Raw genomic sequence first — 27,940 nt, 5'->3', positions numbered from 1 at the left:
GAGCCGAAAAATACCAAGAAAAACAGGGTTAGAGCCGAAAAAAACCAAGAAAACCAGGGTTTGAGTCGAAGAAAACCAAGGAAAACAGGGTTAGAAAGGAAGGAAACCAAGGAAAGCCGGGTTAGAACGGAAGAAAACCAAGAAAAACAGGGTTAGAGCGGAAGAAAACCAAGAGAAGCCGAATTAGAACGGAAGAAAACCAAGAAAAACAGGTTTAGAGCCGAAAAAACCAAGAAAAACAGGGTCAGAGCGGAAGAAAACCAAGAAAAACAGGGTTAGATCCGGAGAAAACACAGGAAAGCAGGGTTAGAGCGGAAGAAAACCAAGAAAAGCAGGGTTAGACCGGAAGAAAACCAAGAAAAGCAGGGTTAGAGCCGAAGAAAACCAAGAAAAGCCGGTTTAGAGCCGAAAAATACCAAGAAAAACAGGGTTAGAGCCGAAAAAAACCAAGAAAAACAGGGTTAGATCCGAAAAAAACCAAGAAAAACAGGGTTAGAGCGGAAGAAAACCAAGAAAAGGCGGGTTAGAACGGAAGAAAACCAAGAAAAACAGAGTTACACCGGAAGAAAAGCAAGAAAAGCAGGGTTAGACCGGAAGAAAACCAAGAAAAACGGGCTTAGAGCCGAAGATAAACAAGAAAAACGGGGTTAGAGCGGAAGAAAACCAAGAAAAACAGGGTTAGAGCAGAAGAAAACCAAGAAAAGCCGGGTTAGAACGGATGAAAACCAAGACAAACGGGGTTAGAGTAGAAGAAAACCAAGAAAAGCAGGGTTAGAGCGGAAGAAAAGCAAGAAAAACAGGGTTAGAGCCGAAAAAAACCAAGAAAAACAGGGTTAGAGCCGAAAAAAACCAAGAAAAACAGGGTTAGAGCCGAAAAAAACCAAGAAAAACAGGGTTAGAGTTGAAAAAAACCAAGAAAAGCCGGGTTAGAACAGAAGAAAACCAAGAAAAACAGGGTTAGAGCCGAAAAAAACCAAGAAAAACAGGGTTAGAGCCGGAAGAAACCAAGAAAAGCCGGGTTAGAACGGAAGACAACCAAGAAAAACACAGTTAGACCCTAAGAGAACCAAGAAAAACAGGGTTAGAGCGGAAGATAACCATGAAAAACAGGGTTAGAGCCGAAAAAAACCAAGAAATACAGGGTTAGAGCCGAAAAAAACCAAGAAAAACAGGGTTAGACCGGAAGAAAACCAAGAAAAGCAGGGTTAGAACGGAAGAAAACCAAGAAAAGCCGGGTTAGAGCGAAAGAAAACCAAGAAAAGCTGTATTAGAACGGAAGAAAACCAAGAAAAACGGGGTTAGAGACGAAGAAAACCAAGAAAAACAGGGTTAGAGCGGAGGAAAACCAAAAAAAGCCGGCTTAGAACCCAAAAAAAAACAAGAAAACCAAGGGTTAGAGCCGATAAAAACCAAGAAAACAAGGGTTAGAGTCGAAGAAAACCAAGGAAAACAGGGTTAGAAAGGAAGAAAACCAAAGAAAGCCGGGTTAGAACGGAAGAAAACCAAGTAAAACAGGGTTCGAGTGGAAGAAAACCAAGAAAAGCCGGATTAGAACGGAAGAAAACCAAGAAAAACAGGGTTAGAGCCGAAAAAAACCAAGAAAAACAGGGTTAGAGCGGAAGAAAATCAAGGAAAGCAGGGTTAGAGCCGAAGATAACCAAGAAAAGCCGGTTTAGAGCCGAAAAAAACGAAGAAAAACAGGGTTAGATCCGAAAAAAAACAAGAAAAACAGGGTTAGAGCGGAAGAAAACCAAAAAGAGCTGGGTTAGAACGGAAGAAAACCAAGAAAAACAGGGTTTGAGCGGAAGAAAACCAAGGAAAGCAGGGTTAGAGCGGAAGAAAACCAAGAAAAGCAGGGTTAGAGCGGAAGAAAACCAAGAAAAGCCGGTTTAGAGCCAAAAAAAACTAAGAAAAACAGAGTTATAGCCGAAAAAAACCAAGAAACACATGGTTAGAGCCGAAAAAAACCAAGAAAAACAGGGCTAGAGCCGAAAAAAACCAAGAAAAACAGGGTTAGAGCGGAAGAAAACCAAGAAAAACAGGGTAACACCGGAAGAAAACCAAGAAAAGCAGGGTAAGAGCGGAAGAAAACCAAGAAAAGCCGGGTTAGAACGGAAGAAAACCAAGAAAAACGGGGTTAGAGCCGAAGAAAACCAAGAAAAAAAGGGTTAGAGCGGAAGAAAACCAAGAAAAACAGGGTTAGAGAGAAGAAAACCAAGAAAAACAGGGTTAGAAAGGAAGAAAACCAAGAAAAGCCGGATTAGAACGGAAGAAAACCAAGAAAAACGGTTTTAGAGCTGAAGAAAACCAAGAAAAGCAGGGTTAGAGTGGAAGAAAACCAAGAAAAACAGGGATAGAGCCGAAAAAAACCAAGAAAAACAGGGCTAGAGCCGAAAAAAACCAAGAAAAACAGGGTTAGAGCCGAAAAAAACCAAGAAAAACAGGGTTAGAGCCGGAAAACACCAAGAAAAACAGGGTTAGAGCCGAAAAAAACCAAGAAAAGCTGGGTTAGAACGGAAGAAAACCAAGAAAAACAGGGTTGGAGCGGAAGAAAACCAAGAAAAGCAGGGTTAGAGCCGAAAGAAACCAAGAAAAGCCGGGTTAGAACGGAAGACAACCAAGAAAAACACGGTTAGAGCCGAAGAGAACCAAGAAAAACAGGGTTAGAGCGGAAGAAAACCATGAAAAACAGGGTTAGAGTCGAAGAAAACCAAGAAAAACAGGGTTATAACCGAAAATAAACAAGAAAAGCCGGGTTAGAACGGAAGAAAACCAAGAAAAACAGGGTTAGAGCCGAAAAAAAACAAGAAAAGCCAGGTTAGAACGGAAGAAAACCAAGAAAAACGGGGTTAGATCCGAAGAAAACCAAGAAAAACAGGGTTAGAGCCAAAAAAAATCAAGAAAACCAGGGTTAGAGCCAAAAAAAAAAAAAGAAAACCAGGGTTAGATCGGAGAAAAACCAAGAAAAACAGGATTAGAAAGGAAGAAAACCAAGAAAAGCCGGGTTAGAACGGAAGAAAACCAAGAAAAACAGAGTTACACCGGAAGAAAACCAAGAAAAGCAGGGTTAGAGCGGAAGAAAACCAAGAAAAACAGGGTTAGGACTATAGAAAATCAAGAAAAGCTGGGTTAGAGCAAAAGAAAACCAAGAAAAACAGGGTTAGAGCAGAAGAAAACCAAGAAAAGCCGGGTTAGAACGGAAGAAAACCAAGAAAAACGGGGTTAGAGCCGAAGAAAACCAAGAAAAGCAGGGTTAGATCGGAAGAAAACCAAGAAAAACAGGGTTAGAGCCAAAAAAAACCAAGAAAAACAGGGTTAGATCGGAAGAAAACCAAGAAAAGCAGGGTTAGAGCGGAAGAAAACCATGAAAAACAAGGATAGAGCCGAAAAAAAACAAGAAAAACAGGGTTCGAGCCGAAGAAAACCAAGAAAAGCCGGGTTAGACCGGAAGAAAACCAAGAGAAGCCGGGTTAGAACGGAAGAAAACCAAGAAAAACAGGGTTAGAGCCGAAAAAAAATCAAGAAAAACAAACTTAGAGCCGGAAAACACCAAGAAAAACAGGGTTAGAGCTGAAAAAAACCAAGAAAAGCTGGGTTAGAACGGAAGAAAACCAAGAAAACCAGGGTTGGAGCGGAAGAAAACCAAGAAAAGCAGAATTAGAGCCGAAAGAAACCAAGAAAAGCCGGGTTAGAACGGAAGACAACCAAGAAAAACACGGTTAGAGCCGAAGAGAACAAAGAAAAACAGGGTTAGAGCGGAAGAAAACCATGAAAAACAGGGTTAGAGTCGAAGAAAACCAAGAAAAACAGGGTTATAGCAGAAGAAAACCAAGAAAAGCCGGGTTAGAACGGAAGAAAACCAAGAAAAACAGGGTTAGACCGGAAGAAAACCAAGAAAAACAGGGTTAGAACGGAAGAAAACCAGGAAAAACAGGGTTAGAACCAAATAAACCAAGAAAACCAGGGTTAGAGGCGATAAAAACCAAGAAAACAAGGGTTAGAGTCGAAGAAAACCCAGGAAAACAAGGTTAGAAAGGAAGAAAACCAAAGAAAGCCGGGTTAGAACGGAAGAAAACCAAGGAAAACAGGGTTAGAGAGTAAGAAAACCAAGAAAAGCCGGGTTAGAACGGAAGAAAACCAAGAAAAACAGGGTTAGAGCCGAAAAAAACCAAGAAAAACAGGGTTAGAGCGTAAGAAAACCAAGAAAAACAGGGTTAGATCCGGAGAAAACCAAGAAAAACAGGGTTAGAGCCGAAAAAAAAACAAGAAAAGCTGGGTTAGAGCCGAAAAAAAACAAGAAAAGCTGGGTTAGAATGGAAGAAAACCAAGAAAAACAGGGTTAGACCGGAAGAAAACCAAGAAAAGCAGGGTTAGAGCGGAAGAAAACAAAGAAAAGCCGATTTAGATCCAAAACAAACCAAGAAAAACAGGGTTAGAGCCGAAGATAACCAAGAAAAACAGGGTTAGATCCGAAAAAAACCAAGAAAAACAGGGTTAGAGCGAAAGGAAACCATGAAAAACAGGGTTAGAGCCGAAGAAAACCAAGAAAAGCAGGGTTAGAGATGAAGAAAACCAAGAAAAACAGGGTTAGAACCAAAAAAACCCAAGAAAAACAGGGTTAGAGCCGAAAAAAACCAAGAAAAACAGGGTTAGAGCCGAAAAAAAACAAGAAAAACAGGGTTAGAGCCGAAAAAAACCAAGAAAAGGCGCGTTAGAACAGAAGAAAACCAAGAAAAACAGGGTTAGAGCTGAAAAAAAACAAGAAAAACAGGTTTAGAGCGGAAAAAAACCAAGAAAAACAGGGTTAGAACGGAAGAAAACCAAGAAAAACAGGGTTAGAGCCGAAGAAAACCAAGAAAAACAGGGTTAGATCCGAAAAAAACAAAGAAAAACAGGGTTAGAACGGAAGAAAACCAAGAAAAGCCGGGTTAGAACGGAAGAAAACCAAGAAAAACGGGGTAAGAGCCGAAGAAAACCCAGAAAAACAGGGTTAGAGCGGAAGAAAACCAAGAAAAGCAGGGTTAGAGCCGAAAAAAAACAAGAAAAAAAGGGTTAGAGCCGAAAAAAAACAAGAAAAGCTGGGTTAGAACGGATGAAAACCAAGGAAAACAGGGTTAGTGCCGAATAAAAACAAGAAAAACAGGGTTAGAGCCGAAAAAAAACAAGAAAAACAGGGTTAGAACGGAAGAAAACCAAGAAAAGCCGGGTTAGAACGGAAGAAAACCAACAAAAACAGGGTTAGAGCGGAAGAAAACCAATAAAAGCAGGGTTGGAGCGGAAGAAAACCAAGAAAAACAGGGTTAGAGCCGAAAAAAGCCAAGAAAAGCCAAGTTAGAACGGAAGAAAACCAAGAAAAACAAGGTTAGAGACGAAAACAAGTAAGAAAAGCCGGTTTAGAACGGAAGAAAACCAAGAAAACCAGGGTTAGAGCGGAAGAAAACCAAGAAAAACAGGATTAGAAAGGAAGAAAAGCAAGAAAAGCCGGGTTAGAACGGAAGAAAACCAAGAAAAGCCGGGTTAGAACGGAAGAAAACCAAGAAAAACGGGGTTAGAGCCGAAGAAAACCAAGAAAAACAGGGTTAGAGCTGAAAAAAAACAAGAAAAACAGGTTTAGAGCCGAAAAAAACCAAGAAAAACAGGGTTAGAATGGAAGAAAACCAAGAAAAACAGGGTTAGAGCCGAAGATAACCAAGAAATACCGGGTTAGATCCGAAAAAAACGAAGAAAAACAGGGTTAGAGCGGAAGAAAACCAAGAAAAGCCGGGTTAGAACGGAAGAAAACCAAGAAAAACGGGGTAAGAGCCGAACAAAACCAAGAAAAACAGGGTTAGAGCGGAAGAAAACCAAGAAAAGCAGGGTTAGAGCCGAAAAAAAACAAGAAAAAAAGGGTTAGAGCCGAAAAAAACCAAGAAAAGCTGGGTGAGAACGGATGAAAACCAAGGAAAACAGGGTTAGAGCCGAATAAAAACAAGAAAAACAGGGTTAGAGCCGAAAAAAACCAAGAAAAACAGGGTTAGAACGGAAGAAAACCAAGAAAAGCCGGGTTAGAACGGAAGAAAACCAACAAAAACAGGGTTGGAGCAGAAGAAAACCAATAAAAGCAGGGTTAGAGCGGAAGAAAACCAAGAAAAACAGGGTTAGAGCCGAAAAAAACCAAGAAAAGCCAACTTAGAACGGAAGAAAACCAAGAAAAACAAGGTGAGAGACGAAAACAACTAAGAAAAGCCGGGTTAGAACGGAAGAAAACCAAGAAAACCAGGGTTAGAGCAAAAGAAAACCAAGAAAAGACGGGTTAGAACGGAAGAAAGCCAAGAAAAACTGGGTTAGACCGGAAGAAAACCAAGAAAAACAGGGTTAGAAAGGGTGAAAATCAAGAAAAGCCGGGTTAGAACGGAAGAAAACCAAGGAAAACAGGGTTACACCGGAAGAAAACCAAGAAAAGCAGGGTTAGAGCGGAAGAAAACCAAGAAAAGCCGGGTTAGAACGGAAGAAAACCAAGAAAAACGGGGTTAGAGCCGAAGAAAACCAAGAAAAACGGGGTTAGAGCCGAAGAAATCCAAGAAAAACAGGGTTAGAGCAGAAAAAACCAAGAAAACCACAGTTAGAGCCGAAATAAAACAAGAAAAACAGGGTCAGACCGGAAGAAAACCAAGAAAAACAGGATAAGAAAGGAAGAAAACCAAGAAAAGCCGGGTTAGAACGGAAGAAAACCAAGAAAAACAGGGTTAGAGCGGAAGAAAACGAAGAAAAGCCGGATTAGAACGGAAGAAAACCAAGAAAAACAGGGTTAGAGCGGAAGAAAACCAAGAAAAGCCGGATTAGAACGGAAGAAAACCAAGAAAAACAGGGTTAGAGCCGAAAAAAACCAAGAAAAACAGGGTTAGAGCCGAAGAAAACCAAGAAAAACAGGGTTAGAGCCGAAAAAAAACAAGAAAAACAGGGTTAGAGCGGAAGAAAACCAAGAAAAACAGGGTTAGATCCGGAGAAAACCAAGGAAAGCAGGGTTAGAGCAGAAGAAAACCAAGAAAAGCAGGGTTAGACCGGAAGAAAACCAAGAAAAACGGGGTTAGAGCCGAAGATAAACAAGAAAAACGGGGTTAGAGCGGAAGAAAACCAAGAAAAACAGGGTTAGAGCCAAAAAAAAACAAGAAAAACAGGGTTAGAGCGGAAGAAAACCAAGAAAAACAGGGTTACACCGGAAGAAAACCAAGAAAAGCAAGGTTAGAGCGGAAGAAAACCAAGAAAAACAGGGTTAGAACGGAAGAAAACCAAGAAAAACGGGGTTAGAGCCGAAGATAAACAAGAAAAACAGGGTTAGAACGGAAGAAAACCAAGAAAAACGGGGTTAGAGCCGAAGATAAACAAGAAAAACGGGGTTAGAGCGGAAGAAAACCAAGAAAAACAGGGTTAGAGCCAAAAAAAAATCAAGAAAACCAGGGTTAGAGCCGAAAAAAAAAAAGAAAACCAGGGTTAGATCGGAAAAAAACCAAGAAAAACAGGATTAGAAAGGAAGAAAACCAAGAAAAGCCGGGTTAGAACGGAAGAAAACCAAGAAAAACAGAGTTACACCGGAAGAAAACCAAGAAAAGCAGGGTTAGACCGGAAGAAAACCAAGAAAAACAGGGTTAGGACTATAGAAAATCAAGAAAAGCCGGGTTAGAGCGGAAGAAAACCAAGAAAAACAGGGTTAGAGCAGAAGAAAACCAAGAAAAGCCGGGTTAGAACGGAAGAAAACCAAGAAAAACTGGGTTAGACCGGAAGAAAACCAAGAAAAACAGGGTTAGAAAGGAAGAAAACCAAGAAAAGCCGGATTAGAACGGAAGAAAACCAAGAAAAACGGGGTTAGAGCCGAAGAAAACCAAGAAAAGCAGGGTTAGAGCGGAAGAAAACCAAGAAAAACAGGGTTACACCGGAAGAAAACCAAGGAAAACAGGGTTAGAGAGTAAGAAAACCAAGAAAAACAGGGATAGAGCTGAAAAAAACCAAGAAAAACAGGGTTAGAGCCGAAAAAAACCAAGAAAAACAGGGTTAGATTTGAAAAAAACCAAGAGAAGCCGGGTTAGAACAGAAGAAAACCAAGAAAAACAGGGTTAGAGCCGAAAAAAAACCAAGAAAAACAGGGTTAGAGCCGAAAAAAACCAAGAAAAACAGGGTTAGAGCCGGAAAAAAACAAGAAAACCAGGGTTAGAGCCGAAAAAAACCAAGAAAAGCTGGGTTAGAACCAAAGAAAACCAAGAAAAACAGGGTTAGACCGGAAGAAAACCAAGAAAAGCAGGGTTACACCGGAAGAAAACCAAGAAAAGCCGGATTAGAATGGAAGAAAACCAAGAAAAACAGGGTTAGAGCCGAAGAAAACCAAGAAAAACAGGGTTAGAGCGGAAGAAAACCAAGAAAAACAGGGTTAGAGCCGAAGAAATTCAAGAAAAACAGGGTTAGAGCGGAAGAAAACCAAGAAAAACAGGGCTAGATCCGGAGAAAACCAAGGAAAGCAGGGTTAGAACGGAAGAAAACCAAGAAAAACAGGGCTAGATCCGGAGAAAACCAAGTAAAGTAGGGTTAGAGCGGAAGAAAACTAAGAAAAACAGGGTTAGGACTATAGAAAAGCAAGAAAAGCCGGGTTAGAGCGGAAGAAAACAAAGAAAAACAGGGTTAGATCCGAAAAAAACAAAGAAAAACAGGGTTAGAGCGGAAGAAAACCAAGAAAAGCAGGGTTAGGACTATAGAAAAGCAAGAAAAGGCGGGTTAGAGCGGAAGAAAACCAAGAAAAACAGGGTTAGAGCAGAAGAAAACCAAGAAAAGCCGGGTTAGAATGGAAGAAAACCAAGAAAAACTGGGTTAGACCGGACGAAAACCAAGAAAAACAGGGTTAGAATGGAAGAAAACCAAGAAAAGCCGGATTAGAGCCGAAGAAAACCAAAAAAAACGGGGTTAGAGCCGAAGAAAACCAAGAAAAACAGGGTTAGAGCCGGAAAACACCAAGAAAAACAGGGTTAGAGCTGAAAAAAACCAAGAAAAGCTGGGTTAGACCGGAAGAAAACCAAGAAAAGCCGGGTTAGAACGGAAGACAACCAAGAAAAACACGGTTAGAGCCGAAGAGAACCAAGAAAAACAGGGTTAGAGCGGAAGAAAACCATGAAAAACAGGGTTAGAGCCGAAAAAAACCAAGAAAAACAGGGTTAGAGCCGAAAAAACCCAAGAAAAACAGGGTTATAGCCGAAAAAAAACCAAGAAAAACAGGGTTAGACCGGAAGAAAACCAAGAAAAACAAGGTTAGAGCCGAAAAAAAACAAGAAAAACAGGGTTAGACCGGATGAAAACCAAGAAAAGCCTGGTTAGAACGGAAGAAAACCAAGAAAAGCAGGGTTGGAGCGGAAGAAAACCAAGAAAAGCCGTATTAGAACGGAAGAAAACCAAGAAAAACGGGGTTAGAGCAGAAGAAAACCAAGAAAAACAGGGTTAGACCGGAAGAAAACCAAGAAAAGCCGGGTTAGAACCAAAAAAAACCAAGAAAACCAGGGTTAGAGCCGATAAAAACCAAGAAAACAAGGGTTAGAGTCGAAGAAAACCAAGGAAAACAGGGTTAGAAAGGAAGAAAACCAAAGAAAGCCGGGTTAGAACGGAAGAAAACCAAGAAAAACAGCGTTAGAGCCGAAGAAAACCAAGAAAAGCCGGATTAGAACGGAAGAAAACCAAGAAAAACAGGGTTAGAGCCGAAAAAAAACAAGAAAAACAGGGTTAGTGCGGAAGAAAATCAAGAAAAACAGGGTTAGAGCGGAATAAAACCAAGATGAACAGGGTAAGAGCCAAAGAAAACCAAGAAAAACAGGGTTAGATCCGAAAAAAAACAAGAAAATCCGGTTTAGAACGGAAGAAAACCAAGAAAAACGGGGTTAGAGCGGAAGAAAACCAAGAAAAACAGGGTTAGAGCCGTAAAAAACCAAGAAAAGCTGGGTTAGAACGGAAGAAACCAAGAAAAACGGGGTTAGAGCGGAAGAAAACCAAGAAAAACGGGGTTAGAGCCAAAAAAAATCAAGAAAAACAGGGTTAGAGCCAAAAAAAATCAAGAAAACCAGGGTTAGAGCCGAAAAAAAAAAAGAAAACCAGGGTTAGAGCCGAAAAAAAACAAGAAAAACAGGATTAGAAAGGAAGAAAACCAAGAAAAGCCGGGTTAGAACGGAAGAAAACCAAGAAAACCATTGTTACACCGGAAGAAAACCAAGAAAAGCAGGGTTAGGACTATAGAAAAGCAAGAAAAGCCGAGTTAGAGCGGAAGAAAACCAAGAAAAACAGGGTTAGGACTATAGAAAAGCAAGAAAAGCCGAGTTAGAGCGGAAGAAAACCAAGAAAAACAGGGTTAGAGCAGAAGAAAACCAAGAAAAGCCGGGTTAGAAAGGAAGAAAACCAAGAAAAACGGGGTTAGACCGGAAGAAAACCAAGAAAAACAGGGTTAGAAAGGAAGAAAACCAAGAAAAGCCGGATTAGAACGGAAGAAAACCAAGAAAAACGGGGTTAGAGCCGAAGAAAACCAAGAAAAGCTGGGTTAGAGCCGAAGAAAACCAAGAAAAACAGGGTTAGGACTATAGAAAATCAAGAAAAGCCGGGTTAGAGCGGAAGAAAACCAAGAAAAACAGGGTTAGAGCAGAAGAAAACCAAGAAAAGCAGGGTTAGAAAGGAAGAAAACCAAGAAAAGCAGGGTTAGAAAGGAAAAAAACCAAGAAAAGCCGGATTAGAACGGAAGAAAACCAAGAAAAACAGGGTTAGAGCCGAAAAAAATCAAGAAAAACAGGGTTAGAGCCGAAAAATCCAAGAAAAAAAACCCTAACCCTAACCCTAGATGGATTAGGGCAAGGCCAAAGTGAACATCACGCAGAACATCAAGATGAGGACAAGGCCCAAAAGAACACTGCAAGGAACATCAAGATGGAGGGCAAAGCTGAAGAGAAAACTGCAGCAAACACCAAGATGGATGGCAAGGCCCAAAAGGGCACTACAAGAAACATCAAGATGGAGGGCAAGGCCCTAAAGGGCACTACAAGAAACATCAAGATGGGGGGCAAGGCCCAAAAGGGCACTACAAGAAACATCAAGATGGGGGCAAGGCCCTAAAGGGCACAACAAGAAACATCAAGATGGGGGGCAAGGCCCTAAAGGGCACTACAAGAAACATCAAGATGGGGGGCAAGGCCCAAAAGAACATTGGGAAGATGATCAAGATGGAGGGCAAGGCAGCAGAGGAAACTGCTTGGAACTCCAACATGGAATGAAAGGCTGAAGGGAGTGAAGCACCAAAATGAACAACAAGGCCCAAAGAATGAACAGAACATAAAGTGAGAACAAAGGAAACACTGCAGGAAATGCTGGAGAAACAGCAGAGAACAGAGGAAAAGAGAAAGCAGAAGGATGAGAGCAGATATTATCATTATAATAATGGAACGTCACCTTCAATTTCAGTATGGAACAGATAAAAAGCAATTGTGTGTGCTGCCCTTACCTGCTGGGCTGAGAGTTACCATCAGCAAAGCTGGGTCCAGGCAATGCAGGTTTCTGTTCCTTGCTGCTCTCATAAGAACCTATAAGACCCCATAAGAACCTATAAGACCCCATAAGAACCTATAAGACCCCACAAGAACCTATAAGACCCCACAAGAACCTATAAGACCCCATAGGGTTACCATAAGGACCCATAGGGTTACCATAAGGACCCATAGGGTTACCATAAGGACCCATGGAAGGCAGGACGTGATGATGGAGATCCTCATAGAAGGACACAGGGCTCATGGAAGGCAGGAGGTGATGATGGAGATCCTCATAGAAGGACACAGAGCTCATGGAGGGCAGGAGGTGATGATGGAGATCCTCATAGAAGGACACAGGGCTCATGGAAGGCAGGAGGTGATGATGGAGATCCTCATAGAAGGACCCAGGGCTCATGGAAGCAGGAGGTGATGATGGAGATCCTCATAGAAGGACCCAGGGATCATGGAAGGCAGGAGGTGACGATGGAGAACCAGTGTGACTTCACCAAGGGCAAATCCTCATTGACTGACCTCATAGACTTCTATGATGGCACTGATGCATCAGCAGATGAAGGAAGAGCTGCTGATATCATCTACTTAGACTTCACCAAGGCCTCTGATGCAGGACCCCACAGTGTCCTCATGTCCAAGTGATGAAGACACCGAGTGGATGGGAAGATGATGAGATGGATGAAGAACTGGCTGTAGAACCGAGTCCAGAGAGCAGCAGCCAATGGCTCCGTGTACAGATGGAGATGATGATGAACAGCGTCCCATAGCATCCAACATTGGGGCTGATACTCTGCAATATATGAGCATAGAATCAAATGACAATCAGCACTGAAGACCATCACGACCATCTCCATTCAACCCCCTGCTATGGGGACAGTCACCAACCACCACACCAAGGTCCCACAGCCTCAAACACCTCTAGGGATGGAGCATCCCAAAGTGACCCATAACACCCCCAAACCCTGCAATAAAGAAGAGATCGCTCACCCCATTGTGAAGGCTGAGCATCCATCCAAAGGAAGGAGGCTCTACATACAGCTCATTCTCATACCCATCCATAAGTGCTGTTAGGAGCAATCAAAAGGAGAAGACATCAGTCCAGTAATAAAGAAGAAATTCCTTACCCCATTGCAAAGCCAAAGACTCACCATAGACCCCAAAGGAAAGGATCTCCAAGCAGAGTCGCATCTCATATGGCATCCAGAGCTCGAAAGCAGCAGGAAGGAGAATCCACTACCCCCAATGCTCCCATAGGAGCACCGAGCTGGAACTGATGTTGCCCCCTGCCCTTCCCAGCCCTTAAATACCAATCAAGGAGGGGAGGAGCCAGGCTCCAACCAATCACAATCCACCCCTCAACAGCCCCCACCTGTGCCCATGGGGTGGGCCCCTCCCCTCAGCAGGTGCCCAATCAGGATGTTACATAACAGCCCCAATCAAGAACAAAAACAAAGCAGTAACAGGTGAATAATTACATTTATTTGTTCTTAAAGGGGAGGATTATGGATAGAGAAGAAACGACAGCACAGTATATGGACACAGGGGTCAGATCTCAGTGTCACAATGGGGTGACACTGTGGGCACCGCTCTGGGGTTGATGCTGGGGGGACGTTGGGATGATGGGGGGGTTATGGGGGGGGACATTGGAACGATGGGGGGTGATGGGGGCGATGATATCATTATATAATTGGGGTGATATAATAGAAATGTTTAGTCATGGTTGGAAGCCATGATGGGGCGGAGACACAGCAGTACAGCCCAAGTGCAGGCAACGCATCCGATTGGCTGCAGGGCTGGCTCCGCCCCCTCCTGGTGCTCATATAAGGGCTGGCACTGGGAGGCAGCAGGTATTTGCTGGAGCTCCTCGTTGTGGTCACATCTACCCACATGAAGAAGCTCTTCTGCTCTGTTGCTGCCTTGGACCAAGAGCTGCTGGATGGAGCCCCAGGACTTGGCTTCTCCACCATCACATTGCTCAGCCTAGAACAGCACTACAGGAGGTGAGAACACTCGGCTACAGAAAGGGAAAGGGGCCTCACTAAGGCAGAGGGTAAAAAAATTAAGAAAAGATGGGTAAGAGCAGAAGAAAATCCAAAAAAGCAGGGTTAAAATATAAGAAAACAAAAAAAAGCAGGGTTAGAGCGGAAGAAAACCAAGAAAAGACAAATTAGAGCAGCAGGAAAACCTAGAAAAGCAAGGTTAGATGGGAAGAAAACCAAGAAACAATAATTTAGAGTGGAAGAAAACAAAGACAAGACGGGTTAGAAAGAAAGAAAACCAAGAAAAGATGGGTTAGAAAGAAAGAAAACCAAGAAAAGAAGGGTATAGCAGAAGAAAACCAAGAAAAGAAGGGTTAGAGCGTAAGAAAACCAAGAAAAGACAGGTTAGAACGGCAGGAATCCAAGAAAAGCAGTGATAGAGCGGATGAAAACGAAGAAAAGCAGGGTTAGATTGGAAGAAATACAAGAAAAGCTGGGTTAGATTGGAAGAAATACAAGAAAAGCAGGGTTAGATTGGAAGAAATACAAGAAAAGCTGGGTTAGATTGGAAGAAATACAAGAAAAGCTGGGTTAAAGCAGAAGAAATACAAGAAAAGACGCGTTAGTGTGGAAGGAAACCACCTGGAATTGGGCAGTGGGGTGACGTGGGGGGAGGTGATGGTGATAATGGGGGTGATGGGGGTAATGGGGTGATGGTGATAATGGGGGTGATGGTGATAATGGGGGTGATGGAGGTAATGGGGTGATGGGGGTAATGGAGTGATGGGGGTAATGGGGTGATGGTGATAATGGGGTGATGGGGGTAATGGGGGTAATGGGGTGATGGGGGGGGGGGCAGCGATGTGGGCGGTGTGAGGGGAACGATGTTGGTGATGGTGGAGGCCCCAAATAACCCCGTACAGCCACATAGAGACACATAGAGATAAACAGCGCTTCATAGAAGCCCCACAGTGCCCCATAGAGCCCCACAGAGCCCCACAGAGCCCCATAGAAGCCCCATAGAGCCCCATAAAGCACCACAGAGCCCCACAGTGCCCCATAGAGCCCCATAAAAGCCCACAGAGCCCCATAGAAGCCCCATAGAGCCCCATAAAGCACCACAGAGCCCCACAGTGCCCCATAGAGCCCCATAAAAGCCCACAGAGCCCCATAGAAGCCCCATAGAGCCCCATAAAGCACCACAGAGCCCCATAAAGCACCACAGAGCCCCATAGAGCCCCATAGAAGCCCACAGAGCCCCACAGTGCCCCATAGAAGCCCCATAAAAGCCCCATAGAGCCCCATAAAGCACCACAGTGCCCCATAGAGCCCCATAGAAGCCCACAGTGCCCCATAGAAGCCCCATAGAGCCCCATAAAGCACCACAGAGCCCCATAGAGCCCCATAGAAGCCCACAGTGCCCCATAGAGCCCCATAGAAGCCCACAGAGCCCCACAGTGCCCCATAGTGCCCCATAGAAGCCCACAGAGCCCCACAGTGCCCCATAGTGCCCCATAGAAGCCCACAGAGCCCCATAGAGCCCCATAGAAGCCCACAGTGCCCCATAGAGCCCCATAGAAGCCCACAGTGCCCCACAGAGCCCCACAGAGCCCCACAGAGCACCACAGAGCCCCATAGAGCCCCATAGAAGCCCACAGTGCCCCATAGAAGCCCCATAGAGCCCCATAAAGCACCACAGAGCCCCACAGTGCCCCATAGAGCCCCATAGAAGCCCACAGAGCCCCATAGAAGCCCCATAAAGCCCCACAGTGTCCCGGCAAGTCCCGGGCGCCATTTTATAGTGAGGAATAGCGTCACTTCCGGCAAGGTGCATTGTGGGATATAACGCGGCATAACGTGGCAAATGGCGGTCGCCATTTTGGTCATGCGCAGTAGCGTCGCTTCCGGTATGCTGCATTGTGGGATATAACGCGGAATAACGTGGCAAATGGAGGTCGCCATTTTGATCATGCGCAGTAGCGCCGCTTCCGGTATGGTGCATTGTGGGATATAACGCGGCATAACGTGGCAATTGGCGGTCGCCATTTTGGTCATGCGCAGTAGCGTCGCTTCCGGTATGGTGCACTGTGGGATATAACGCGGCATAACGTGGCAATTGGAGGTCGCCATTTTGGTCATGCGCAGTAGCGTCGCTTCCGGTATGGTGCACTGTGGGATATAACGCGGCATAACGTGGCAATTGGAGGTCGCCATTTTGGTCATGCGCAGTAGCGTCGCTTCCGGTATGCTGCATTGTGGGATATAACGCGGCATATCGTGGCAATTGGCGGTCGCCATTTTGGTCATGCGCAGTAGCGTCGCTTCCGGCAAGGTGCATTGTGGGATATAACGCGGCATAACGTGGCATTTGGAGGTCGCCATTTTGATCATGCGCAGTAGCGTCACTTCCGGTATGGTGCATTGTGGGATATAACGCGGCATAACGTGGCAAATGGCGGTCGCCATTTTGGTCATGCGCAGAACATTACTTCCTGTATATTGCATTGTGGGATATAACGTGGCATTTGGCGGTCGCCATTTTGGTCATGCGCAGAACGTTACTTCCTGTATATTGCATTGTGGGATATAACGTGGCATGTAGCGGTCGCCATTTTGATCATGCGCAGTCGCTTCACTTCCGGCAAGGTGCATTGCGGGATATAACGCACACTGAGCCCCATAGAGACACACAGTGACGGTATAGGGGAACGCGGCGCCATGTTGGGGTGATAGTGGGTGATATTGGGGTGATAGGGGTGATATTGGGGTGATATTGGGGTGATAGTGGGACGATAGTGGTGATATTGGGGTGATAGGGGTGATATTGGGGTGATATTGAGGTGATAATGGTGATATAGGGGTGATATTGGGGTGATATTGATGATATTGGGGTGATATTGATGATATTGGGGTGATATTGAGGTGATAATGGTGATATAGGGTGATATTGGGTGATATTGGGGTGATAATGGTGATATTGGGGTGATATTGATGATATTGGGGTGATTCTAGGGGAATATTGGTGATATTGAGGTGATACTGGGGTGATAATGGTGATATAGGGGTGATATTGGGGTGATAGTGGGGTGATAATGGTGATATTGGGGTGATACTGGTGATATTGGGGTGATATTGGGGTGATAATGGTGATATTGTGGTTATACGGGGGTGATATTGGGGTGATATTGATGATATTGGGGTGATATTGGGGTGATATTGATGATATTGGGGTGATATTGGAGTGATATTGGGGTGATATTGGGGGATATTGGGGTGATAATGGTGATATAGGGGTGATAGGGGTGATAGTGGGGTGATAGTGGGGTGATATTGATGATATTGGGGTGATAATGGTGATATTGAGGTGATAATGATGATATTGGGGTGATAGTGGTGATATTGGGGTGATAATGGTGATATTGATGATATTGGGGTGATATTGATGATATTGGGGTGATTCTAGGGGAATATTGGTGATATTGAGGTGATAATGGTGATATAGGGGTGATATTGGGGTGATACTGGGGTGATACTGGTGATATTGGGGTGATATTGATGATATTGGGGTGATAATGGTTATATTGTGGTTATACTGGGGTGATATTGGGGTGATATTGATGATATTGGGGTGATTCTAGGGGAATATTGGTGATATTGAGGTGATATTGAGGTGATAATGGTGATATAGGGGTGATATTGGGGTGATATTGGTGTAATAGTGGTGATATTGGGGTGATAGTGGGGTGATATTGATGATATTGGGGTGATATTGGGGTGATATTGGGGTGATAGTGGTTATATTGTGGTTATACTGGGGTGATATTGGGGTGATATTGATGATATTGGGGTGATAATGGTGATATTGAGGTTATATTGGGGTGATATTGGTGTAATAGTGGTGATATTGGGGTGATAGTGGTTATATTGTGGTTATACTGGGGTGATATTGAGGTGATATTGATGATATTGGGGTGATATTGGGGTGATACGTGTGATATTGGGGTGATATTGGGACAATAGTGGTGATATTGGGGTGATACTGGTGATATTGGTGATATTGATGATATTGGGGTGATAGTGGGGTGATATTGATGATATTGGGGTGATTCTAGGGGAATATTGGTGATATTGAGGTGATATTGGTGATATTGGTGATATTGGGGTGATATTGGGGTGATATTGGTGATAGTGGGGCAATAGTGGGGTGATAGTGGTGATATTGATGATATTGGGGTGATACTGGTGATATTGGGGTGATAGTGGGGTGATACTGGTGATATTGAGGTGATATTGATGATATTGGGGTGATTCTAGGGGAATATTGGTGATATTGAGGTGATAGGGGTGATATTGGGGTGATATTGGGGTGATATTGATGATATTGGGGTGATACTTGTGATATTGGGGTGATAGGGGTTATATTGGGGTGATATTGACGTGATAATGGTGATATAGGGGTGATATTGGGGTGATATTGATGATATTGGGGTGATATTGGGGTGATAGTGGTTATATTGTGGTTATACTGGGGTGATATTGGGGTGATATTGATGATATTGGGGGTGATTCTAGGGGAATATTAGTGATATTGAGGTGATATTGGGTGATATTGGTGATATTGGGGTGATACTTGTGATATTGGGGTGATATTGGAGTGATATTGGGGTGATATTGATGATATTGGGGTGATATTGGGGTGATATTCATGATATTGAGGTGATAGTGGTGATACTGGGGTGATATTGAGGTGATACTGGTGATATTGAGGTGATATTGATGATATTGGGGTGATATTGGGATGATAGTGGTGATATTGAGGTGATATTGGGGTGATAATGGTGATATAGGGGTGATATTGGGGTGATATTGGGGTGATATTGGGGTGATATTGGTGTAATAGTGGTGATATTGGGGTGATAGGGGTGATATTGTGGTTATACTGGGGTGATATTGATGATATTGGGGTGATATTGGGGTGATAATGGTGATATTGAACTGACATCGGGGGATCAATGAGCTTTAATATCAATGAGGTTTAATGAGGTTTAATATCAATGAGGTTTAATATCAATGAGGTTTAATATCAATGAGGTTTAATATCAATGAGGTTTAATATCAATGGACGATGCTGGATTGACACCGAGGGCTGCCCCCCCCTTTATAGGCCACGCCCCCTCACAGCCCCCACCCCCTTTATAACCACGCCCCCCCCCCCGGCCCCACCCACTGGCTGAGATGGGGTTCACAGCGACGCTGCTGCTCCTGGGGCTCCTCCAAGGTATGGGGTCCAATAAGGGGGGCCAATAAGGGGGTCCAATAAGGGGGTGTAACATGGGGGTCCAACATGGGGGTCCAATAAGGGGGTCTAACATAGGGGTCCAATAAGGGGGTCCAACATGGGGGTCCAACATGGGGGTCCAATAAGGGGGTCCAACATGGGGGTCCAACATGGGGGTCCAATAAGGGGGTCCAATAAGGGGGTCCAATAAGGGGGTCCAACACGGGGGTCCAACATGGGGGTCTAACATGGGGGTCCAATAAGGGGGTCCAACATGGGGGTCCAATAAGGGGGTCTAACATGGGGGTCTAACATGGGGGTCCAACAAGGGGGTCCAATAAGGGGGTCTAACATGGGGGTCTAACATGGGGGTCCAACAAGGGGGTCCAATAAGGGGGTCTAACATGGGGGTCTAACATGGGGGTCCAACAAGGGGGTCCAATAAGGGGGGCCAACATGGGGGTCTAACATGGGGGTCCAACATGGGGGTCCAACATGGGGGTCCAATAAGGGGGTCTAACATGGGGGTCCAACATGGGGGTCCAACATGGGGGTCTAACATGGGGGTCCAACATGGGGGTCCAATAAGGGGGTCCAACATGGGGGTCTAACATGGGGGTCTAACATGGGGGTCCAATAAGGGGGTCTAACAAGGGGTCCAATAAGGGGGTCCAACATGGGGGTCCAACATGGGGGTCCAATAAGGGGGTCCAACACGGGGGTCCAACATGGGGGTCCAATAAGGGGCCCAACATGGGGGTCCAACATGGGGGTCCAACACGGGGGTCCAACATGGGGGTCCAACATGGGGGTCCAACATGGGGGTCCAATAAGGGGGGCCAACATGGGGGTCCAACACGGGGGTCCAACATGGGGGTCCAACATGAGGGTCCTGTGGGGCTGGGGAGAGTCCCGGGGGGTCTTTGGAGTCAGGAGGAGTAGTGGGCTCAGGGGGGTCAGGAGGGAATGGGGTGCTGGGAGGGCTGTGGGGTTGGGGGGGGGGACACTTATGGGGCTGGGGGAGATCCAGGAGGGGGCCCTGAGTGGTCGTTCAGGTTGGGGGCTGTGGGGCTGAAGGGGCCCTATGGGGCCAGGGGCTCCTACGGGGCTTTTGGGGTCAGGGTCGTGGGGGGGGCACGGGGGAAGTCCCGGATGTTTGGGGGTCTTTGGGCGCCTGGGTCCCCAAATCTGGGTCCGGGGGGGCAGTGGGGTCTGGAGTTGGGTGGATCCCAATGGGGGGATTGGGGTTCCTCTATGGGTCAGGGGCGCTATGGGGTGATGTGGGGCATTTTGGGGGGGGTCCCAAAGGGAACATTGGGGGGGTATTAAAAGCATTTGGGGAAGGAAGAGGTTCTGGGGCCAGGTTGGGGGATTTTGGGTCTTGTGGGGCCCCAAAATAACATCGGTCCCCAGAGACCCCTGGATGTGGGGAACCGAAACCCAAAGGGGGGGGGGGGAGGCGCAGATGTTCGGGGCGGGGGGTGGGAGGGGCTGGTTTTAATTATCTTGGGGACTCTCCCCAAATTAACCCCAAATTTTGGAGTCCCCTTCCCCATATTAGACCCCCCAACATTCGGACTCCCCCACCTGCCCCCCTATTTGGGTCCCCACACCCATTTTAGTTACCCCCCCCCTTAATTTTGGGTCCCTGGCCCCATATGAACCCCAACCCCCCCCATTTGGACCCCCCTCACCCCATATGACCCCCTCCCCATATGACCCCCCTCCAATTTGGACCCCCGTCACCCCATATAACCCCACCCCATATGAACCCCCCCCCCCCATTTGGACCCCCCTCACCCCATATAACCCCCACCCCATATGACCCCCACCCCATATAACCCTCACCCCATATGACCTCCCCCAATTTGGACCCCCCTCACCCCATATAACCCCCTCCCTCATATGACCCCCCCTCACCCCATATAACCCCCACCCCATATAACCCCCCCCCAATTTGGACCCCCCTCACCCCATATAACCCCCACCCCATATGACCCCCCCCAATTTGGACCCCCCTCACCCCATATAACCCCCACCCCATATGACCCCCCCCAATTTGGACCCCCCTCACCCCATATAACCCCCACCCCATATAACCCCCACCCCATATGACCCCCCCTCACCCCATATGACCCCCACCCCATATGACCCCCCCCAATTTGGACCCCCCTCACCCCATATGACCCCCACCCCATATGACCCCCCTTAACATTAACCCCCTCCCCCTATTTCCAGGCTCCTCCCCCACATCTCCCCCCCCCATTTCCCCCCCCTGTTCCTCCACCCCCCCTCAATTCCCCCCCCCTCCCCCCCCCTCCCGCCCCCCCCCCCATTTTCTCACCGTCTCCTCGTTCCCGGACGCCGCCCCCCCCCCCTCGTGCCCGTCCCTTGTTCCCGTGGGTCGCGTCCCCACGTCGCTGTGGGTCCCTGTGGGGCAGCGCGTCACCCTTCAATGTCCCCATAACCGACCCGGTGCCAACGTCACCTGGTTCCGGTTCGGCGCCGTGGGTCGGGTCGGGGACATGGGGGACGATGGGGTGGAAACGACGAAGGACGGAACCGAGCTGGTGCTGAGCGGAACCGGAGCGAAACGGGCCGGGGTGTTGTACTGCCGGGTCAGAGACGGGAACAGCAACGGGGCGTCGTGTGGGACCTTCGTGAGAGTGAGAGGTGAGGGGGACAGGGGGGGAATAATGGGGCAATGGGGGCAATGGGGGCAATGGGGACAATGGGGGCAATGGGGGCAATGGGGACAATGGGGACAATGGGGACAATGGGGACAATGGGGGCAATGGGGGTAGTGGGGACAATGGGGACAATGGGGACAATGGGGACAATGGGGGCAGTGGGGGCAATGGGGGCAATGGGGACAGGGATGGGAATGGGGACAATGGGGACAATGGGGACAATGGGGGCAATGGGGGCAGTGGGGGCAATGGGGACAATGGGGGCAATGGGGACAATGGGGGCAATGGGGGCAATGGGGGCATGGGGGCAGTGGGGGCAATGGGGACAATGGGGGCAATGGGGGCAATGGGGGCAATGGGGACAATGGGGGCAATGGGGGCAGTGGGGGCAGTGGGGGCAATGGGGGCAATGGGGACAATGGGGGCAATGGGGCAATGGGGGCAATGGGGGCAATGGGGGCAATGGGGACAGGGATGGCAATGGGGGCAATGGGGACAATGGGGGCAATGGGGGCAATGGGGGCAGTGGGGGCAATGGGGGCAATGGGGACAATGGGGGCAGTGGGGGCAGTGGGGACAATGGGGGCAATGGGGGCAATGGGGACAGGGATGGCAATGGGGGCAATGGGGACAATGGGGACAATGGGAGCAATGGGGGCAATGGGGACAATGGGAGCAATGGGGACAATGGGGGGCAATGGGGGCAATGGGGACAATGGGGACAATGGGGGCAATGGGGGCAATGGGGACAGGGATGGCAATGGGGGCAATGGGGGCAATGGGGACAATGGGGACAATGGGGGCAATGGGGGCAATGGGGGCAATGGGGACAAAGGGGGCAATGGGGGCAATGGGGACAATGGGGACAATTGGGGCAATGGGGGCAATAGGGGCAATGGGGGCAATGGGGACAATGGGGACAATTGGGGCAATGGGGGCAATGGGGACAGTGGGGGCAATGGGGGCAATGGGGACAATGGGGGCAATGGGGGCAGTGGAGGCAATGGGGGCAGGGATGGGAATGGGGGCAATGGGGACAATGGGGACAATGGGGGCAGGGATGGGAATGGGGGCAATGGGGACAATGGGGACAATGGGGACAATGGGGGCAATGGGGACAGGGATGGGAATGGGGGCAATGGGGACAATGGGGACAATGGGGGCAATGGGGACAATGGGGGCAATGGGGGCAATAGGGGCAATGGGGGCAATGGGGGCAATGGGGACAATGGGGGCAATGGGGACAATGGGGACAATGGGGGCAATGGGGACAATGGGGACAATGGGGGCAATGGGGCCATGGGGACAGGGATGGCAATGGGGGCAATGGGGACAATGGGGACAATGGGGACAATGGGGACAATGGGGACAATGGGGACAATGGGGGCAATGGGGGCAATAGGGGCAATGGGGGCAATGGGGGCAATGGGGACAGGGATGGGAATGGGGACAATGGGGACAATGGGGGCAATGGGGGCAGCGATGGCAATGGGGACAATGGGGGCAATGGGGACAATGGGGGCAATGGGGGCAATGGGGGCAATGGGGGCAGGGATGGCAATGGGGGCAATGGGGACAATGGGGGCAATGGGGGCAGCGATGGCAATGGGGACAATGGGGGCAATGGGGACAATGGGGGCAATGGGGGCAATGGGGACAATGGGGACAATGGGGGCAATGGGGACAATGGGGGCAATGGGGACAATGGGGACAATGGGGACAATGGGGGCAATGGGGGCAATGGGGACAATGGGGACAGCGGGGCCATTGATCCCATTGGGGACACTGGGTCGCATTGATCCCATTAATGACACTGGGTCCCATTGATGACACTGGGTCCATTGAGGACACTGGATCCATTCATCCCATTGATGACACTGTTCCCATTGCTCCCATTGATGACACTGGGTCCCATTGATCCCATTGTTCCCATTGATCCCATTGTTCCCATTGATCCCATTGCCCCCATTGCTCCCATTGTTCCCATTGTTCCCATTGCCCCCATTGTTCCCATTGTTCCCATTGTCCCCATTGATCCCATTGTTCCCATTGTCCCCATTGATCCCATTGTTCCCATTGTCCCCATTGCCCCCATTGATCCCATTGTCCCCATTGCCCCCATTGCTCCCATTGCTCCCATTGTTCCCATTGATCCCATTGCCCCCATTGTTCCCATTGTTCCCATTGTCCCCATTGCTCCCATTGCCCCCATTGTTCCCATTGCTCCCATTATTCCCATTGTTCCCATTGATCCCATTATTCCCATTGCCCCCATTGCTCCCATTGATCCCATTGTTCCCATTATCCCCATTGATCCCATTGCCCCCATTGTTCCCATTGCTCCCATTGCCCCCATTGTTCCCATTGATCCCATTGATCCCATTGTTCCCATTGTTCCCATTGTTCCCATTGTTCCCATTGTTCCCATTGATCCCATTGCCCCCATTGCCCCCATTGATCCCATTGTTCCCATTGATCCCATTGTTCCCCCAGACTCGGCCCCGTCGCGGTTCCTGTCGCTGTCGGACCGGACCAAGAACCGGCTGCTGGCAGTTCAGGGGTCGCTGCTGCTGCTCTGTGCTGCGGGGCCGGGGCTGCTGCTGCTGCTCAGGGTGGGGGCGCGTCCTGCATCCCCATAGTGACCCATAGTGACCCATAGTGACCCATAGTGACCCATAGTGACCCCATAGTGCCCCATAGTGCCCCCATAGTGACCCTATATCCTGTATCCCCATAGCGCCCCCATAGGGCCCCATAGTGACCCTATATCCTGCATCCCCATAGTGTCCCCATAGTGCCCCCATAGTGCCTCCATAGTGACCCTATATCCTATATCCCCATAGTGCCCCCATAGTGTGCCCATAGTGCCCCATAGTGACCCTATATCCTATATCCCCATAGTGCCCCCATAGTGACCCCATAGTGTGCCCATAGTGACCCTATATCCCCATAGTGCCCCCCAGTGTCCCCATAGTGTCCCCATAGTGCCCCCATAGTGTGCCTATATCCCATATCCCCATAGTGCCCCCATAGTGACCCTATATCCTGTATCCCCATAGTGCCCCCATAGTGCCCCCATAGTGACCCTATATCCTGCATCCCCATAGTGCCCCCATAGTGTGCCCATAGTGACCCATAGTGCCCCCATAGTGTGCCCATATCCCCATAGTGCCCCCATAGTGACCCTATATCCTGCATCCCCATAGTGACCCCATAGTGACCCTATATCCTATATCCCCATAGTGTGCCCATATCCCCATAGTGTGCCCATAGCCCCATAGTGACCCTATATCCTATATCCCCATCTTGCCCCGTCCTCGTGTCCCCCCTCCCCACATCATCTGTCCCCATTTTCCCCCCCGTCCCCACAGAAGCGCTGGGCCAACGAGCGGCTGCTGCAGGGCAAGAAGAGCCTGGGGGAGGAGGAGAACCTCTATGAGGTGACATGGGGGACACGGGGTGGCCATGGGGCCCTTATGAGGCCATGGGACTCTTATGGGGCCATGGGACCCTTATGGGACCCTTATGGGGCCATGGGACTCTTATGGGGCCATGGGACCCTTATGGGACCCTTATGGGGCTATGGGACTCTTACGGGGCCATGGGACTCTTATGGGGCCATGGGACCCTTATGGGATCCTTATGGGGCCATGGGACTCTTATGGGGCCATGGGACCCTTATGGGACCCTTATGGGGCCATGGGACTCTTATGGGGCCATGGGACCCTTATGGGACCCTTATGGGGCCATGGGACTCTTATGGGGCCATGGGACCCTTATGGGACCCTTATGGGGCTATGGGACTCTTACGGGGCCATGGGACTCTTATGGGGCCATGGGACCCTTATGGGATCCTTATGGGGCCATGGGACTCTTATGGGGCCATGGGACCCTTGTGGGGCCCTTATGGGGCCATGGGACCCTTATGGGACCCTTATGGGGCCATGGGACCCTTATGGGACCCTTATGGGGCCATGGGACCCTTGTGGGGCCCTTATGGGGCCATGGGACCCTTATGGGACCCTTATGGGACCCTTATGGGGCCATGGGACCCTTATGGGGCCCTTATGGGGCCATGGGACCCTTATGGGACCCTTATGGGGCCATGGGACCCTTGTGGGGCCCTTATGGGGCCATGGGACCCTTATGGGACCCTTATGGGACCCTTATGGGGCCACGGGACCCTTATGGGACCCTTATGGGGCCATGGGACCCTTATGGGGCCCTTATGGGGCCATGGGACCCTTATGGGGCCCTTATGGGGCCATGGGACTCTTATGGGGCCATGGGACCCTTGTGGGGCCCTTATGGGGCCATGGTACCCTTATGGGACCCTTATGGGGCCATGGGACTCTTATGGGACCCTTATGGGGCCACGGGACCCTTATGGGACCCTTATGGGGCCATGGGACTCTTATGGCACCCTTATGGGGCCATGGGACCCTTGTGGGGCCCTTATGGGGCCATGGGACCCTTGTGGGGCCCTTATGGGGCCATGGGACCCTTATGGGGCCCTTATGGGGCCATGGGACCCTTATGGGACCCTTATGGGGCCATGGGACTCTTATGGGGCCATGGGACCCTTGTGGGGCCCTTATGGGGCCATGGGACTCTTATGGGGCCATGGGACCCTTATGGGACCCTTATGGGGCCATGGGACTCTTATGGGGCCCTTATGGGGCCATGGGACCCTTATGGGACCCTTATGGGGCCCTTATGGGGCCATGGGACCCTTATGGGGCCATGGGACCCTTATGGGACCCTTATGGGATCCTTATGGGGCCATGGGACCCTTATGGGGATCCTTATGGGGCCCTTACAGGGCCATGGGGCCCTTATGGGACCCTTATGGGGCCATTATGGGGCCATGGGACCCTTATGGGACCCTTATGGGGCCATGGGACCCTTATGGGACCCTTATGGGGCCATGGGACCCTTGTGGGGCCCTTATGGGGCCATGGGACTCTTATGGGGCCATGGGACCCTTGTGGGGCCCTTATGGGGCCATGGGACTCTTATGGGGCCATGGGACCCTTATGGGGCCCTTATGGGGCCATGGGACTCTTATGGGACCCTTATGGGACCCTTATGGGGCCCTTATGGGGCCATGGGACCCTTATGGGGCCCTTATGGGGCCATGGGACCCTTATGGGACCCTTATGGGGCCATGGGACCCTTATGGGACCCTTATGGGGCCATGGGACCCTTATGGGACCCTTACGGGGCCATGGGACTCTTATGGGGCCATGGGACCCTTATGGGGCCCTTATGGGGCCATGGGACCCTTATGGGACCCTTATGGGGCCATGGGACCCTTATGGGGCCCTTGTGGGGCCATGGGACCCTTATGGGACCCTTATGGGGCCATGGGACTTGTATGGGGCCATGGGACTCTTATGGGACCCTTATGGGGCCCTTATGGGGCCATGGGACCCTTATGGGACCCTTATGGGGCCATGGGACTCTTATGGGGCCATGGGACCCTTATGGGGCCCTTATGTGGCGGCTGTTCGCAGGGCCTGGACGTGACGCAGTGCTCCATGTACGAGGACATCTCCCACCGCCCCCAACCCACGTACCAGGACGTGGGGCCACGCGGGGACGGCGCCGTGGGGCTGGAGAAACCGTGATATGGGGGGGGTCCTGTCACAGCATGGGGTCAATAAAGAGCTCTATGGGCTGGACTGGTTCCTATGGGCTGTACTGGTTCCTATGGGTCCATATGGGTTGTACTGGTTCCTATGGGTCCATATGGGTTGTACTGGTTCCTATGGGTCCTTATGGGTTGTACTGGTTCCTATGGGTCCATATGGGTCCATACTGGTTGTACTGGTTCCTATGGGTCCTTATGGGTCCATACTGGTTCCTATGGGTCCATATGGGTTGTACTGGTTCCTATGGGTCCATGTGGGTCCATACTGGTTCCTATGGGTCCTTATGGGCTGGACTGGTTCCTATGGGTCCTTATGGGTCCATACTGGTTCCTATGGGTCCTTATGGGTTGTACTGGTTCCTATGGGTCCATATGGGCTGTACTGGTTCCTATGGGTCCATATGGGTCCATATGGGTTGTACTGGTTCCTATGGGTCCATATGGGTCCATACTGGTTCCTATGGGTCCATATGGGTCCATATGGGTTGTACTGGTTCCTATGGGTCCATATGGGTTGTACTGGTTCCTATGGGTCCATGTGGGTCCATATGGGTCCATATGGGTTGTACTGGTTCCTATGGGTCCATATGGGTCCATACTGGTTCCTATGGGTCCATATGGGTCCATATGGGTTGTACTGGTTCCTATGGGTCCATATGGGTCCATATGGGTCCATACTGGTTGTACTGGTTCCTATGGGTCCATATGGGTCCATACTGGTTGTACTGGTTTCTATGGGTCCATATGGGTCCATATGGGTTGTACTGGTTCCTATGGGTCCATATGGGTCCATACTGGTTGTACTGGTTCCT

The 27,940-nt window shown here is 48.9% G+C and overlaps 2 protein-coding genes across 3 annotated transcripts; one reads left to right on the top strand and one right to left on the bottom strand.

Moving 5' to 3' along the window:
- Nucleotides 1–16,146: 16,146 nt before the first annotated feature.
- On the top strand, nucleotides 16,147–27,159 carry LOC146752625 (B-cell antigen receptor complex-associated protein alpha chain-like). 2 transcript variants are annotated; one of them, XM_085531576.1, is made up of 6 exons: nucleotides 16,147–16,205; nucleotides 18,672–18,785; nucleotides 21,024–21,458; nucleotides 23,969–24,087; nucleotides 24,847–24,915; nucleotides 26,992–27,159. In XM_085531576.1, the coding sequence occupies exons 2-6, from the start codon at nucleotides 18,743–18,745 to the stop codon at nucleotides 27,103–27,105; spliced, it is 780 nt and encodes a 259-aa protein (XP_085387702.1). In that variant the 5' UTR covers nucleotides 16,147–16,205; nucleotides 18,672–18,742; the 3' UTR covers nucleotides 27,106–27,159. The 2 variants fall into 2 exon arrangements, with proteins under 2 accessions (XP_085387702.1, XP_085387703.1); XM_085531577.1 differs by lacking the exons at nucleotides 16,147–16,205; nucleotides 23,969–24,087 and having other exon boundaries at nucleotides 17,949–18,785.
- LOC146752626 (uncharacterized) lies at nucleotides 16,814–18,509 on the bottom strand (the record flags this gene model as incomplete). The annotated part of the gene is given in 3 exon segments (XM_085531489.1): nucleotides 16,814–17,067; nucleotides 17,548–17,899; nucleotides 18,504–18,509. Coding segments are annotated over 3 exon segments (612 nt in total), but the record flags the coding sequence as incomplete, so codon positions are not given.
- Nucleotides 27,160–27,940: the final 781 nt, after the last annotated feature.

The sequence above is a fragment of the Coturnix japonica genome, unplaced genomic scaffold (assembly GCF_054131305.1).
Source record: "Coturnix japonica strain WE unplaced genomic scaffold, WE-NBRP24 Scf043, whole genome shotgun sequence".
NCBI classification, from domain to species: domain Eukaryota; kingdom Metazoa; phylum Chordata; class Aves; order Galliformes; family Phasianidae; genus Coturnix; species Coturnix japonica.
Note: the sequence above shows the minus strand (reverse complement) of the source record. Positions and strands in the feature narration are given on the sequence as shown.